At 42.7% G+C, this 14,799-nt stretch overlaps 1 protein-coding gene across 1 annotated transcript; it reads right to left on the bottom strand.

Annotated features, from left to right (window-relative positions):
- Window positions 1-5,435: 5,435 nt before the first annotated feature.
- NEUROD6 (neuronal differentiation 6) lies at window positions 5,436-8,474 on the bottom strand. The gene is made up of 2 exons (XM_036738874.1): window positions 8,289-8,474; window positions 5,436-6,925 (listed from the first exon to the last, which is right to left on the bottom strand). Exon 2 carries the CDS (start codon window positions 6,898-6,900, stop codon window positions 5,887-5,889), a length of 1,014 nt encoding a protein of 337 aa, XP_036594769.1. The 5' UTR covers window positions 6,901-6,925; window positions 8,289-8,474; the 3' UTR covers window positions 5,436-5,886.
- Between the last annotated feature and the right edge of the window lie 6,325 nt (window positions 8,475-14,799).

Genomic DNA, 14,799 nt, shown 5'->3' with positions numbered 1-14,799 from the left:
GTTTTCTAGATAAGGGAGCTTCATGCACCATTAACAACATTAGGAAACGACAGAGAGACGATGCTGATGAAAGGAAGGAATTTTATTTGTTTTTATTTTTCTGTCCTCAGTGCCTAGCATGGTGCCTGGCATATAGTAGGTGCTTAAAAGCTTGTTGAATGAATGAATGAATAACAAAAAGAAGAAACTTCACATGATAAATTGTCAAGATTGCTGATTGTCTGAGAATTTTTGGTGAAAGTGAAGTGTTGCTTTGGGCTAGGGAAATGGAGGAATGCCTTGGAAAAGCAGCTCTCTCTGAGATGGGTGTTGAAGTGTCTCAATGGAGTGGGCTTCTTACTCCCCCTTGGCTCCACTCCAGACCACTCCAGACTCTTTGGACTTCACCACCTGTACCCTCGCAGCCTTATCACCCTGGAGATGCTTCTGCTTTTCTAGCCACTTCCTCCAATTGGCGAGTTCAAAGCCAGAAACTCAACTTGAGGAAAGGGTCAAGCTGGCCATGCTCACTCTTCTCTTGGCTCTTATTCTGACTCTCTGGACTTTACCTTGCTCCCATGTCCCACTCAGTACCTTTCTCTCCTTTTTTTAACTCTCTTTTATGTGTTGCCTTATTGCAGTAGAATGTAAGCCTCTTGAGAGCAGAACTAGATTTCTTTTTGCTTGCATTTGTTCTCCCAACACTTATTACAGTGCCTGACACATAGTAAACATATAATAAATGCTTCATTTACCTATCTATCTATCCATCTGTCTGTCTATCTATTTGTCTGTCTGTCTTTCTGTCTATCTGTCTATGTAGCTGTCTGTCTATATATCTAGCTATCTGTCTTTCTATCTGTCTAGCTATCTAGCTATCCATCTATCTATCTGACTGCCAGTCTGTCTATCTACCTGTCTAGCTATCTATCTAGCTATCTGTCTATCTATCTAGCTATCTGTCTGTCTGACTGTCTGTTTGTCTACCTGTCTGTCTGTCTGTCTCTCTCTCTATCTTTCTGTCTATCTATCTAGCTGTCTGTCTATCTAGCTAGCTGTCTATCTGTTTGACTGTCTATCTATCTATCTAGGTATCTGTCTGTCTGTCTGTCTGTCTAGCTGTCTGTCTACCTCTCTAGCTATCTGTCTATCTGTCTGTCTGTCTATCTGTCTATCTATCTATTTCTCTACAATTTCTTCATTTGTAAAACTACCAGGTTGGACAAATTTCTTTGCTCATTGTTCCAAAGGTAGAAGGAGTTTCAGGGGCGATCTAACCCAACACTGTCACTTGGCAGATGAAGACACTGAGGCTCAGGGAGGTTAAACGCCCAAGGTCGCAGTGGAACTGTCAGTAATGGGTCTTGAACTCAGATCCTTTGACTCGGGTTAATGTTTTTGTATTGTGATAGCCCAGAGTGGCAGCTTAATATTGTGGATAGAGAGTTTGCTGTGGAGCCAGAAACACCTGGGTTCATTGGATCTTTGGCACACACACTAGCTGTGTGCTCTTGGGCTAGTCCCGTAATCTCTTGAAGCTTCAGGCAACTCCCTATGACTCTCAGTTTCAGAACAGATGTTGACCTGTATTGGTGCAAGTGTCCTTATTGAGGATTTCTTTTCACCACCCTCCCCCACCCCCCCACCACATGGGTTCAGTCCTTTTCCCTTTTGCTAACACAGTCTTTAGATATTCAGCTCAAAATGTTAGCCAGTTGTCATTCATGGGACAAATGTACAGAGCAGAATGTGTCTCACCCAGGGAGAAATATATTTACTCTGTTATAGCTTTCACAGCAGGAAGGTTCTTTAGAAATCATACATGTACTCCAACTTTTCTATTTTACAGATGAGGAAACCAAGGCCCAGAGAAGGGAAGTGACTTGCCAAAGACTATAATAATTGGTCTAAAAAAGGTCTGGTGGACCATAAGGTCAATATGAATCAGCCGTGATGTGACAGTCTAAAAAAGTTAACATGATCTTGGGCTACATGCAGAGCAGAATAACTTCCAGGAATAAGGAGGTGATAAACACCTCTGGTATGTTGATGGGCCTGGGTCCTCAAAAGCTGTGCTAGTGAGGCTCAGGTTCTGCCAGGTTTCTAGCAAGCTGGAAAGACTGTGAGTCTGACCTCAGCCATCAAGTGAGTCTGCTGAGTAAGGACCAGAGAGCCTCATTATCAGTAGGCTGATGATGAGTTTTGGCCAGGAGAACCCATTAATTCTTGAATACTTTCTAGGCAGAGTCATCCTGAGGAGGAGAGTCAGTGGGGTGCAGTGGAAACGGTGCAGCATGGTACCAAAGAGGGGGGCCTCCATCCAAATCTTGGCTCTCTCACTTATTACCTGGGTAATCTTGGGCAAATCCCTTCCTCACCTATAGAATGAGGGGGGTGGATTCCAATCTATCACACATCCTCCTCCTATCATGTATGCCTTGCAACAATGGTGTGCTGGTAAATGTCCAATAACCTACCCCCTTAATTCAAGTAGGACACATTTTTGAGTTGAATCTGGAGCAGTAACATTTTCTTCATCTGTTTCTTAAGTCTAGACCAACAACTAAACAAACCAAGCTCTGATTTGTAACATTTGCCAATTTCCGAGGTGTAATGCTTACACAGAAAATTTAACAATCGGCTCTCTCAAGTCTGTACCAGGTGGCTCCAGCACACCCCAATTTGGGAAGAAGAGAAGGAAAGACTAAGGCTCTAGTTGCAGTCTCGTGTTCTGACCTCTTCTCTACAGTGGAACAGGGGCACTCCCCCCCCCGCCCCAGCCCCAAATCTCTGAACGACAGGGTCAGGCACAAGGCAAAGTGCTGTTTTCACTGAAACTGCTGGTCACCTTGGAATAAAGGTGGGGAACCAGAGAAGGAGAGAGGGAACTAACACCTGTGCTCAGCAGGTAAAACCAACTCGGCAGCACCTGCTTAGTAGGTGGTGTGTATGCATTTTTGAGAAGGGGAAAGGGGCTGGTTTGAATTTCATCTTTCAACGTGTTCCTGTTGGTGTATGCTCCATGACAGGAACAGCTGGAGCCTCTGAAAGCTGGGGGTGAGGCCTCAGGGCACCTGGTGCAAGTCTTCTCCTCCCGGACCCCCAACCTCATACTCCAGCTCCCCCCTACCCGTACTGCCTCCTAATTTATTCGGTCACAATCCAAGGTTTTGTGGGTGACAGCAAGGCCCTTCTTAGAGGAAGTCCAGAGCAAAACGAGCCCTGCAGCTCCGGGAGAATCTCTGACCATCCCTAGAGAAGGGAGTGTTACTTCTACCCTCATTCTTTGCCTCGACCTTCCTGGGATTTCTGTAAACATCTGCTAACTACATTGTTTCAGGACGGTCCATTTTCACCTGCCGAATCCAGAGTCCGGCTGCAGCCAAGCTTCAGCCTGCGGAGCTCCCCCCTGAGGTCCGTCCCCTCCTGCTCCAGGCTTAGACTATGGGATCTACTCGCTGCAGTCCGACTCGTCGGGGAGAGGCGGGGGAGGGAAGGAAGCAGCTCTAGACCCCTCTTCTCAGCGTGGAACCCTCGATCAACCGGCGTCCGGTCGAGGGTAGCAAGAGGATCTGTGGGCACTGCGGTGTCCCACTGCGGGTAGCCTCTAGCCCCACGCTTCAGAATGGCGCGCTCCCCGCTGCAGTCCATCCCGTCGGGCCAACCCTATTCCTGGTCAGGAAAACACCCCTAGTCCAATTCTGTCCTTCCCGTCACGGGTCAGGCGCGGCCTCCCTTTTTGGTACAGGGCGGTCCCCGTTTGGTACGGGAAGTCTGGACCGCTACGGCAGCCTCAAGTCGGCCTTCTCAAGCCCCAGTGCAGCCACGGGGGACCCCAGCTCCAGGCGGTAGACCTGGACCCTTGGCGAGATGACCGAAGGGAAAGTGGGCTAGGGTCCTTGGTATCTTCAACTTTTGGGAGAATCCAGGAGCGGGAGGGCTACTAGGGCCAAGGCCCCCTCCCTTTCACGGCACCGCCCACCTCTAACCCTCCCAAGCTGGGATGGGGGCTCTGAATGACGCCTCTAAAGCCCGCCCCGTCCTGCCGGCCGTCTTGCCCCCTTTTATCCAACCCCTTTCTTCTAGGCTGCCCGAAGCTGGGGCTCCTCTCCCGAGCAGAGCTCTGGTCCGGCTAAGGCCGACTGCCTGTCTGGCTACCCGACGCCGGGGGCGCCGCAGCTAGGATCGGGATGTCGGTAGTTCTCCGGCCTGAGTGGCAGCTCTTTAGTCTGTCTGCCTCTTAGCCGCGGAGGTGCAAGGGGAGAGACCCGACCGGCTGCCTCGGTTTCCCCAGGACATGGGCTGTTCATACTTCAGCTGGGGTCTCCTGTGGCTCTCTGGGCTGTACTTGGAGCAGCCTTAGACTAGGGTGGGGTCCGCCCTCCCCTGCCCCGCCCCTCCCCTCCCTGGGCCCATCCACATATTTCCCAGTAGTATCAGGGCCTCAGCCTCGGTCTTCCTTATTATTTGGTGGCAGACACCCATATGGACAAAGTCTTAAAGGGTCACTTGGGCCAGCTAATCTCCGCCCCCCCCCCCATTTATTTCGTGACAGGTTCGGGGAGTAGAAGGGGCAGCTGGGCCCAGAGGCTGAGGAAAACCCATTTTGATTTGGCCTTTCTGAAAACTTTTAACCACAGCTTCTAATCCGGCCAATTTACTTAAAATGGAGTGAGTAGAAGGCAGGCTCCTCTCCTTAGTCCCCCACTCTAGGGCTTTCTCTAAGTCGTGACCCCCTTGCCCCTATGCAGCTGGAGGGTTTCCAGGCCCCCACCCTTGTTTCTCCAGTGCCCTGAGTGACCTCGTGGAGGGAGGCTAGGAGCCGCCCTTTCCAGGCTAAGCTGGGCTACCTGGAAACTCCCCTCAGAGCCCCAGGAAACCGGCTCTGTTTGCCAGGGTTTAGAAATCCAAACTCAAAGCTACTCTCCCTCCTTAAAAAAAATGTATTAGGAGCGTCTCTGTGAGGAGAAAGAGAAAGCAGCAGCTGGGCTCCCTGAAATCACAAATGCTCTGCAAAATATCACAGCTAATAGGTGTGCTTTACCAAAAGGTGGAACATTTCCGTTTAAATGCTTTCAAAATATGAAGTGGGAAAACACAGTTGACACATGGCTCCAGATGACACGCTGTCCTTGGGAAGGCTGGAAAACACAAAGCAAGCCCGGGCTGAGCATTTTGGATGGCGGAGATGCCTGACGAAAAAATCCTGCCACCGCCTGCCTGTTCAGATGTCTTGCTGTCCCATTTGCAAATATTTTAAGAAGAATAAATGATTTCAGAGTCCGGCAGTGGTTTTTCCCTTCTAAGAAAAGGAAATTGCACAGTTTAAAAAGACTTGTTTTTCACCCTCCTCTTCCTCCTCGGTTACATCTTCCAGTCTCATTGTCAGCTTAGTGACATACTGGATCTAAAAAGAAAAATCTGATTCTTCAAGTTATAGCATGTGTAATTCCTAATAACTGTAAATACATGATTTTATTTATCCACTTTTAATAACATGCATTTGTATAATTACTGTACAATCGAAATAGACATCAAGGTCGACTGTGTGCAGGTATTTATTCCACAGTATTTGTCCAGACATAGTGTTCAAACAAATTCAGTGAATTTAAAACGAAAAACAAATGGTCAAAACCCCCAAACCCCCAGACATCTAGTAGAAACAAAATCACAGTGCTTTACAGACAAAAAAAAATCAAAAGAAAAAAGAAAAAGAAAAAGAAAAGAAGTCCTCATAAGAAAAGAGATTTATTATTACATAGAAAATTTCACAATATTTGAAACCACACTTTCAAAACTAGGGAACACCGTCAACTGAGTTGTGCCAGTTTCACAGGGCCCAAGCATCTGCTTTGTCTTAATGAGAAGGGGGAGGTGAATGACCACTGTTTATTTTCATTTTCCTCATTAATTATGAAAAACTGCATTTAATTCATCTTGCATGGTGAGAGATTGGCCGCGCAGATGTAAGTCGTAAGGGAAGTGGCTGTCTGTGGGCAACCGAAACATGGAACCCTGCCCAAGGGGACCCCTGGGTGGCCCAGCACAGTAATGCATGCCATAATGGTAATTTTTGCCATAGTCCAAGGCTTCTTCTTGCTTCAGGGAAAATATCCCATTATAGTTAATTGGGGGAGGACTTAGGGGACCTTCAAACTGAGGGCTGGCACACTCCGGGGATGTGCTCTCATAGAAGGACTCGTAAGCAGTGCAGTAATTGTAGGGCTTCATAGACTTGGCATTCTCTAGAGTTCCATGGCCTGGGGGTGTGCTGAGCTCAGGGCTGTGGTAGGGTGGGTAGAAACTGGAGTAGGGTGACCTTGTGTGGTGGGTAGTCTCACCACCCTGACCCATCAGGAAACTCCTGGCATTGAGCTGTAGGCAGCCTGCCACCAAGTTTGTCGTTGGCTGGGAGAGTCCCTTGCACAAGTTCTGGACGAATGTGAGCAGGTCCGGCCTCTTGCCAATTCGCAAAATCTCTGAAAGGGCCCAAATGTAGTTTTTGGCCAGGCGTAAAGTTTCAATTTTAGACAGTTTCTGTGTTTTAGAATAGCAGGGGACCACTTTCCTTAAATTGTCCAAGGCATCATTGAGGCCATGCATCCGGTTTCTTTCTCTGGCATTGGCTTCCTGCCTCCTGAACTTGACCCTTTCCACTCTGATCTTGGTGGTCTTTTTTTTCCTCAAGCCTCTCCTTCTAGGCAAGCCATTCTCATCTTCCTCTTCTCTGTCATCTTCCTCTTCTTCTTTTTCTGTTTCTTCTCCAGGGCCCCTTTTGATGTGTTTCCCTCGGAGCACAATCTGCTTTGAAAAGCTTTCTGGTTTCTTAGTTTGCTTTTGGTCCTCAGTTTCTCTGGAAAACTTTCTGCACATCTGGGGCTCTGCCATTACAACAGACTCATCAAATGGGAGCGTTAGCATGGCTCTCTCTACAAGCTTAAATGACCTGAAAAAATGCCAGCACAATATTTAAAGTGTTTTCACTTCCTACTTACATACAAGCATTTGCTTAATTATCAGATTATATAAATGCACGGAAATGGCTGTTTTAAAAAATATAACACTGACTTAATGAATACTTTTTCTTCATTTGAAAGAAATTTGAGTTTGAGCACACCAAAATGATGGGAACACTGATCCATGCAATAGCTCAGGTTAACATAACACCAATTTATCCCAAGTAAGGAGTAAAACAGTGAGTAAACAAAACCAAACCAAATATTGCTCCCCACTCCTCTCCTCCCTTATTCACTTAGCTTTCATTTTAAACCAGCTTTTAGCCCCACAAATTTGATTGTGGAATCCCAGCAAATGCAAAACATGATATAGCAATGAAGAATTTCATTAATCTAATTCCCCTGGGTGTGAAAATGCAAAGAGGTACCAGGTTGTTGCTGCTATTTTGAAAGGAAAATGCTGGGTTTCCATCACTCCACCCTTTAACTTTATCTGCTAAATTATACAACTCTAGATTTGGACAAATTACTGCTGGAATGCAAGGCTTCACAGGGCAATGGTTCCATTCAAGACAATTTAAAACAACACATTCCTTCTGATCAGGTAAGAAATACACAAAAAAGTTACCCTTTTCCTGCTACAAAAAATAAAGAAATGGGTTCACCTGAAATGGACTCTATGATAATAGGAAATAAAATTGTCCTTTAATTGTTTTTTCTAAAAGGAAAGAGTTTAACTGGTTTCGCATTTTAAAAAATGTTGGGGCTGTAGTTTTTCCTTTTTTCTGCTTTCAAAGCATCCTGGACAACACCAAAACAAAACCACAACCAAAAACAGTCTCTCAGGGTTTTTGTTCTACTAGCCTCCGAAGTCTCCCTCCAGCTAATATCTGACAGCGATGGGCTAAGGAGTCAGACGGCAATTGTGCACGTGTGTTCAGAATCCAGATTGAAAAAGGAGAAAAGAATTTGTTTTCTCTATTTTTTTGGTTTAGTTTTTGTTTTCTTTTGGGGGAGCAGGAAAACATTTTGAGTCTTCAAACAAGCAGATATACAAGCAGGGACTTTTGAAAGGAACAACCTTTCCTTCCCACCCCCCTCCCGGACCCCTCCCCTCAACACACACATACACATACACATACACACACATACACACAGTAACTCCTAGTAATGTCCACACACTTACAATGTTACATAATAGCAGTGAAAGTATGCAAGAATTACATCATGAGAATGAAATACCAAGTTCTAGGTAATCATAAGCATCTATCTAATACAAGACAATGACACTGTATCTTTAAATACTTGCATGCAAAGCCAGCCTCCATGGAAATAGATCTTTATTTCTATTACCTTAGGTTTTAATGTCATTCAATAATCAGTGTTCATTTTTTTGTCTTCCAAATCTTTTCAGTCCGAATGTCGCATCGTCTCCTGGAGTCTCTAGATCTGGGTATGGATCTCTGCACTATCTCATTGATCTCTAAAAAGTGACATTGATGCCAACTGCCAGAGCTGGTACCCATGCCATCTGCTAGTGACGTCACAGGGCAGAGAAAAACATGTGATCCTTTCTCTTGGGACCTTCATTCTGCACTGATCATCTGGCATCCCTGTAAGTGGGTACCAGCATTCATGTATCAACACAGAAGGTTAGACTGATAGAAAAAAAATCTGTACCAGCATTTCACATACTACAGTAGGTACCTTTCTCCTGGAGCTGCTTCTGATTCACAGGCAATCCATGGAGCTAGGTACATGTCAGGTTTGGGCTTAACCCCTTGTCTATAGCTGTAACTTTCATAGCTCTTAATATTGCAGTTTATTTAAAATGTGCTTGTGTGTGTGTGTGTGTGTGTGTGTGTGTGTGTATTTTTGAGGTGGGGGTGCTTAGATTTTAAAAATCTTGCTCTCTTCTCTCTCTCCCTCTTTTTCTCTCTTTCTTTATCTCTCTTTCCATTCTCTCTTTCTTTTTTCATTTTTCCCTTCCTTCCTTCTTTCCTCTCTCTTTCCCTCCCCCTCTCTTTCCTTCCTTCCTTCCTTCCTTCCTTCCTTCCTTCCTTCCTTCCTTCCTTCCTTCCTTCCCTCCCTCCCTTCTTTCTTTCTTTTTTTCTTTCTTTCCTCTTCTTTTCTTCCTTCCTTCCTTCCTTCCTTTCTTTCTTTCTTTCTTTCTTTCTTTCTTTCTTTCTTTCTTTCTTTTTCCTCTCTCTCTTTTTTCTTCCTCCCTTTCTTTCTTCCTCCCTCCCTCCCTCCCTTCCTTCCTTCCTTCCTTCCTTCCTTCTTTCTTTCTTTCTTTCTTTCTTTCTTTCTTTCTTTCTTTCCTTTATTTTTCCTCCCTTCCTTTATATCTTCTTTCCTACACCCTATGTCTCAGTCTCTATCTGTCCAACTGTCTCCTTTTCTATTTCATGTGCCATCTGTGCACCTGCTTGCCTGGGTAGGTGAGAGGAAATGCAACAAGGAACCCCAAATCATGAAACAGCAGTAACACTGATGACAGCAAGACCAGGGTTAGCGTAAGTGCAAGAAATCACTCTGGCCATTTCATTTTTGTTGGGTGTCTGTAGTTTATGGGAGCATGTGGATTCCTTTTCACTAACATCCAAGTCTTCAATGCATTCCTGAAATTTAGAATAACAGAACAGATTTCCCATCTGGGGACTGTGAATGATAGCCTCAGATGCTACTCTACCTGCCCCTTCCTCCACCTCCCTATATCCTTCAACAACTTATAAGTGAATGTCTACGATATAATTATAAAAATACTAACAATAATACATAAATATGATGCAGGTGCAGCAGAAGTCCGTTTTGAAATGTACCGAACTCTGTCCAGCTCTAGCCTGCCTGAGACAGGGGAGTCTGCACTTCTTCCCATCTCTCAGTGTCCCCTCATCTCACTCTCAGCTTGGCAGGTTCTCTCTTTGGCAGGCAGGCAATCCTTCCTGCAAAGGCAGAATGAACCAAATTGTCACTCAGGTCTTTGCCTAGTTCTGCCTTGCCTTCTGTTGAACATTTTGTCATGGTTTCTATTATTATTAAAACTAATCTTTCTGGTCTTTGAGAAATTTTGGAGTGATTTTTCCCTTTTTTCAACTACCAATATTTTTTCTCAAGGGTGTGTTTTTAAGTCTCTTCTTTTTTCCTATTGGCATCCCTCTCTGTATTTTCTTCCTGACATTATTTCAACACACTGTATTCTTTTTCTTTCCTATCTCGTTTTTGGTCTCTCACAATCCGTAACAGTAGAGAAACAGTTAAGGGAGATTGACAAGACTCCTAGGCAAACCTTGCTGGGAAAACAAGGCTAAACTCCACCTTCCTTTACTTTTGTGCACCTGGTGTGTGAGCACACACACACACACATACACATGCATGTACACACTCACACACGCACACATATACACACACAAACACAAACACAACGCTTAATTTTAGAATTGCCCCATGAATCACAGATTGTGCCTTATCAGCAAAGCAACAAAAAAACCTAAAAGTTTTTTTTTAAATAAAACAAAATAAACCCAGCATTTGTTGTTTGTTGGACAACGAAGTAATCTCTTTCTATAAAGCGAGAGAGTATGCTTTTCGTATTAAAGTAATCCTTGGCAAAGCTGGATCAGTGGAGGCTGGGTTCATGCTCACTCCCTTTTATAAATCCCATTTTTGAGAGGTTTATAACTTAGACGCTTTAACTCACACCGGATCCAAATTGGCAGCCGCATTTCCAGGCTGGAAACAGCTCTGCGTCCATTTCATCGGCCTACACAAATGGAGCTTACATTTGCCTGGGCATTTTCAGAAGAGGCAGAAGGACTGGGGGAATGAGGACCTATGGACCCAAGGTGACAATTGGACAACTTCTGACATTATGTCTCTTTCCCATTTTTTTCCAATCAGAAAATGATTTTAAAATGAAATACCACAAGATGAACATTCATGTTAGGAGAGGTAGGCCTATCTTACACCTTTAAAAGAAAATACATGACTAAAACAGCTCGAGTTTTGTAAGAGGGTGGATATGCCACTTCTATTACTTTTCATCATCTTGTTTTTTGTCAAAATAAACAAAAAAGTCAACAGGACTGCTTTGGTTCACTCTCTATCAGAAGATGCTCTATATGTAATAAGCAAATATCTCCCTCATTCTGAGGTGAGTTTTGCTTCCTATGTCAAAGGGCACCAGAAACACTCATTGGGGCTGGTAGACTTTGCCAAACTGGCCTGGCCAAAGTACTGGGTTCAAAACCTGCAGACACAACCCAAACTCAAGTGTCTCAAGGCATACCCAGAAATGATCCACAAAACACAAGAAAAGGGGGCCATGATGCTAATTGTCTCTGTGGAAACTCATTATTTTCCACATATATAGCTGAGCTGAAAGATAGGGTTAAGGTTGCTCTTCTTTATCTTTTCAGACAAAGATGACAGTCTCATTGCAAAAAATAATTGTGACTGATTTTAGTCTTTTAAAAAATGAGAGAAAAGCCCTTGAGGGAAAATCCTTTTTTTGGGAGGGGGTATCATTTTTAGTTTGATTTATAATTTCATCAGTGAGATTTTTATTGTTTTTTTTTGTTTTCTTTCTTTAATAGGTGAGAGAGAACTCTGACCTGAAGGCTGTAAAAGAACCAAGTAAGCCTGAATGATGCTGGCTCCGAGTATGAGTGAACATGGCTCTTGCAAAAGGACTTTTTTTTCACATTTTATCCTATAGATCCAGGATATAGTTATGCTTACTGCTGCCAATATGCTTTCATAGCATAGGCCATAATGGCTGCCTTACTCTCTACTAGGAATACATGGCAAGACAAGTTCACAAAACTAAAATAAATTCATAATTAGAGTATTAAATTAATGCAACTGATGGGTTCTGTCTTTCTTTTATTCTGAAGACACAAAAGCTTACGTAGCTTGAAAAATAAAATATCCTTCCTTCCTTATTCCTTTCCTTCCTTTTTTCTTCCTTCTTTCCTTTCCTCTCTTCTTTCTTCCCTTCATTTCCCCTTCCCTTTCTTTTCTTCCTTTCTTCCTTCTCTCCCTCCTTCTTCCTTCCTGCCTTTCTTCTCTTCCTTCCTTCTTTCCTTTCTACCTGCCTGTTCATCTTCCAAAAGGGTAAAATCTTTAACTCATTGCTTTAATTGCTTTAACTCATCAGTGGAAATGAAAACAATTCTCAGACACACAGCTGAAACTAGTTGTAAGGCAACAGAAGCCAGATCTTTAAATTAAAATGTAAGCTTCTTTTAAAAAAGGGATTCTTTCATTAAAATGAGGAGATAGAGTATCACCTCCTATTAGATTTTCCTTGTTGGTTAACAGTCTGATTGTAACCTAAATGATAGATTTTGCATTTTTTCAAGTATAGAAGAAAACAGAGTAATGAGAGAACAATGAAAGCCTAGCATGGTTTCTTAGATCTGCTGCCTCCTTGATGGTAGATATTAGTCTGTTTCCCCTTCAACACTATTGTTTTTGAGTTTAAGATGAATCTGTAGTCGTGGCTCTAAAGCTTTGGAGGCTTAGGTTCAGCACCTCGGACAGTTACGTGCTGCCTGTAACGCGACATAGCATTTTGATCATTTAAAAATAAGTATTTGGATGCCTGCACTTACCATAACAGCAAATCACTACAACCCCTCTACATTCTCAGAATAATAACAGTTCGCATTTAGGTAACAGTTGAGAGCTTAGAAATCTTTTATAACCAACTATGCTTTGAAGGTGGTTCAGAAAGTTATGTAATTTGCCTAAGGTCACTCAGTCATTGAATGGTCAACAGAAGCAGAATTGCTAACAAGATTTATTTTGCAAGTTCCTTTCATGACCTAGAATTCCATTCTCCTACTCCCTTTGTGAAATTTTGTTTCTACTTCATTAATTTTATAAATGTAAAATATAACATATAGTTATATAATAATAGCTTTAGAATGGCATTTACAGCTTCTTATGGAATCAAATTTCTCTGAATATTGAAATATTTTCTCTGTCAAATTCATTTCATGATAATTCTTTTAAGAAGACTGGGAAATGGGGAAGCTAGGTGGCTCAGTGGATATAGCACCAGCCGTGGAGTCAGGAGGACTGAATTTAAATCTAGCCTCAGACACTTACTAGCTCTGTGACCCTGGGCAAGTCACTTAACCCTATTTGCCTCAAAGAAAAAGAAGACTAAGAATTAATGTAGTTGCCCTATACTGATTTATCTTACAGCTTAGGCCTATGTTGGGAGTAGACTTTGGTTTGTCATAATATTTTGTCATTACTATATAAGAATCTATTTTTGAGGGGAAAGAGATAGGTTGCACAAATCCAAACTTGGTATATTATCAATTTGGGAAAGTAATTCCAGTGAGTGAGATAGACGCAACTTATCAAGTAAGATAGTCCCTTGGGGATACTGAAAGTCTAAATGCCCAAGGTCTCACAATGAGTATGTGCAGAGGCAGATGTAATGCCAAGTCTTCATCATTCCAAAGCTGGCTGTCCTCTATCTACTAACTCTATTCTATATGTGTATATGTATATGTAATTTTTTTGGAGCAGGGAGAATGCTTGCTATAGAATATCTCTTTTTAGCTTCAGCAGAGGAAAAAGTCTTATGGCTTAGAAATTCTCGACTGCTTATTCTCTATGTCAAAAATATTCTGAATTATGAACTGTTATTTAAGCCCCACTCCTCCATTCCTCTTGGGACTCCCCTCCTGATTCCTCTGCCTTCTTTCTCCACTATGCCCCACCATGATCTACTAGCTTCCTCACCTTAGAAGGTCCCTCAAACCCTGTGATCTCTGCCTCAGATTGGTCAGTTCTTCCTAGAACCTCCATTTAAAGGGAGTGTCCAGGCCAGCCATATTTCACCCCTTCATTCCTTTAAGCTCTGTTCCAAACACTAAGGACTTCTTTCTTCATTATGCCTATTCTTATCCCCCAAACCCAAGTCTCCCCATCCTTTTAAGCTTTCCTTTATGTATTATCTCTTCCCCATTAGAGTATAATCTCCTAGAGGATAGGGACTTTTCATTCTTTCTTATTATATTTGCATTGCCAGGGTTTAGTATAATGTCTAGCACATATTAAGTGCTTAATAAATGTTTGTTGAGACTTATATGAACTGATGCTGAGTGAAGTGAGCAGAACCAGGAGAACATTGTACACAGCGACAACAACATTGTTTAGTAATCAACTATGATAGACTTAGCTCTTCTCAGCAACACAATGATCCAAGACAATTCTAAAAGACTCATGATGGAAAATGCTAATGACATCCAGAGAAAGAACAACCGAGTCTGAATGCAGAATGAAGCACACTATTTTAACTTTTTTTGTTTTTTCTTTCTCATGGTTTTCCCCTTTCGTTCTGATTCTTCTTTTACAAGGAGACTAATGTGGAAATATGTTTAATGTGGTTGTATATGTATAATCAAGTCAGGTTGCTTGGTGTCTTAGGGAAGGGGAAGGGAGGGAGAAAAATTTGGAACTCAAAATTTTACAAAAATGAATGTTAAAAACTATCTTTATACGTATTTTGAAAAAAAATGCTATTAAGGAAAAATGTTTGTTGAGTTATTGATCCTGAAAAAAGCTATAAAAGTTATCCTTTCCCTTGACCACAACAAACTCCAACCAACTAATTCTTAATACCTATGAAATGTGACCATATAAGACAAATTCACTTCCTCTACCAGTTTAGTGCCTCTACCTACAAAGGAAATAATGTCTGTCTGATATGACGTGCTTTTGATGAAGCCATGCTCACTCCTTATAATCACTCTTTCCTTTCTAGATCTATTTTCATTAAATATCTGCCACTTCTAGAATTTTACTAGGACTGAAAGCCAATTTCTTTGGTATATAATATTCT

Source organism: Trichosurus vulpecula, chromosome 9 (assembly GCF_011100635.1).
Source record: "Trichosurus vulpecula isolate mTriVul1 chromosome 9, mTriVul1.pri, whole genome shotgun sequence".
In the NCBI taxonomy this organism is placed as follows: Eukaryota; Metazoa; Chordata; class Mammalia; order Diprotodontia; family Phalangeridae; genus Trichosurus; species Trichosurus vulpecula.
The sequence above is the reverse complement of the archived record's forward strand: the minus strand, read 5'-3'. Positions and strand labels throughout refer to the sequence as shown.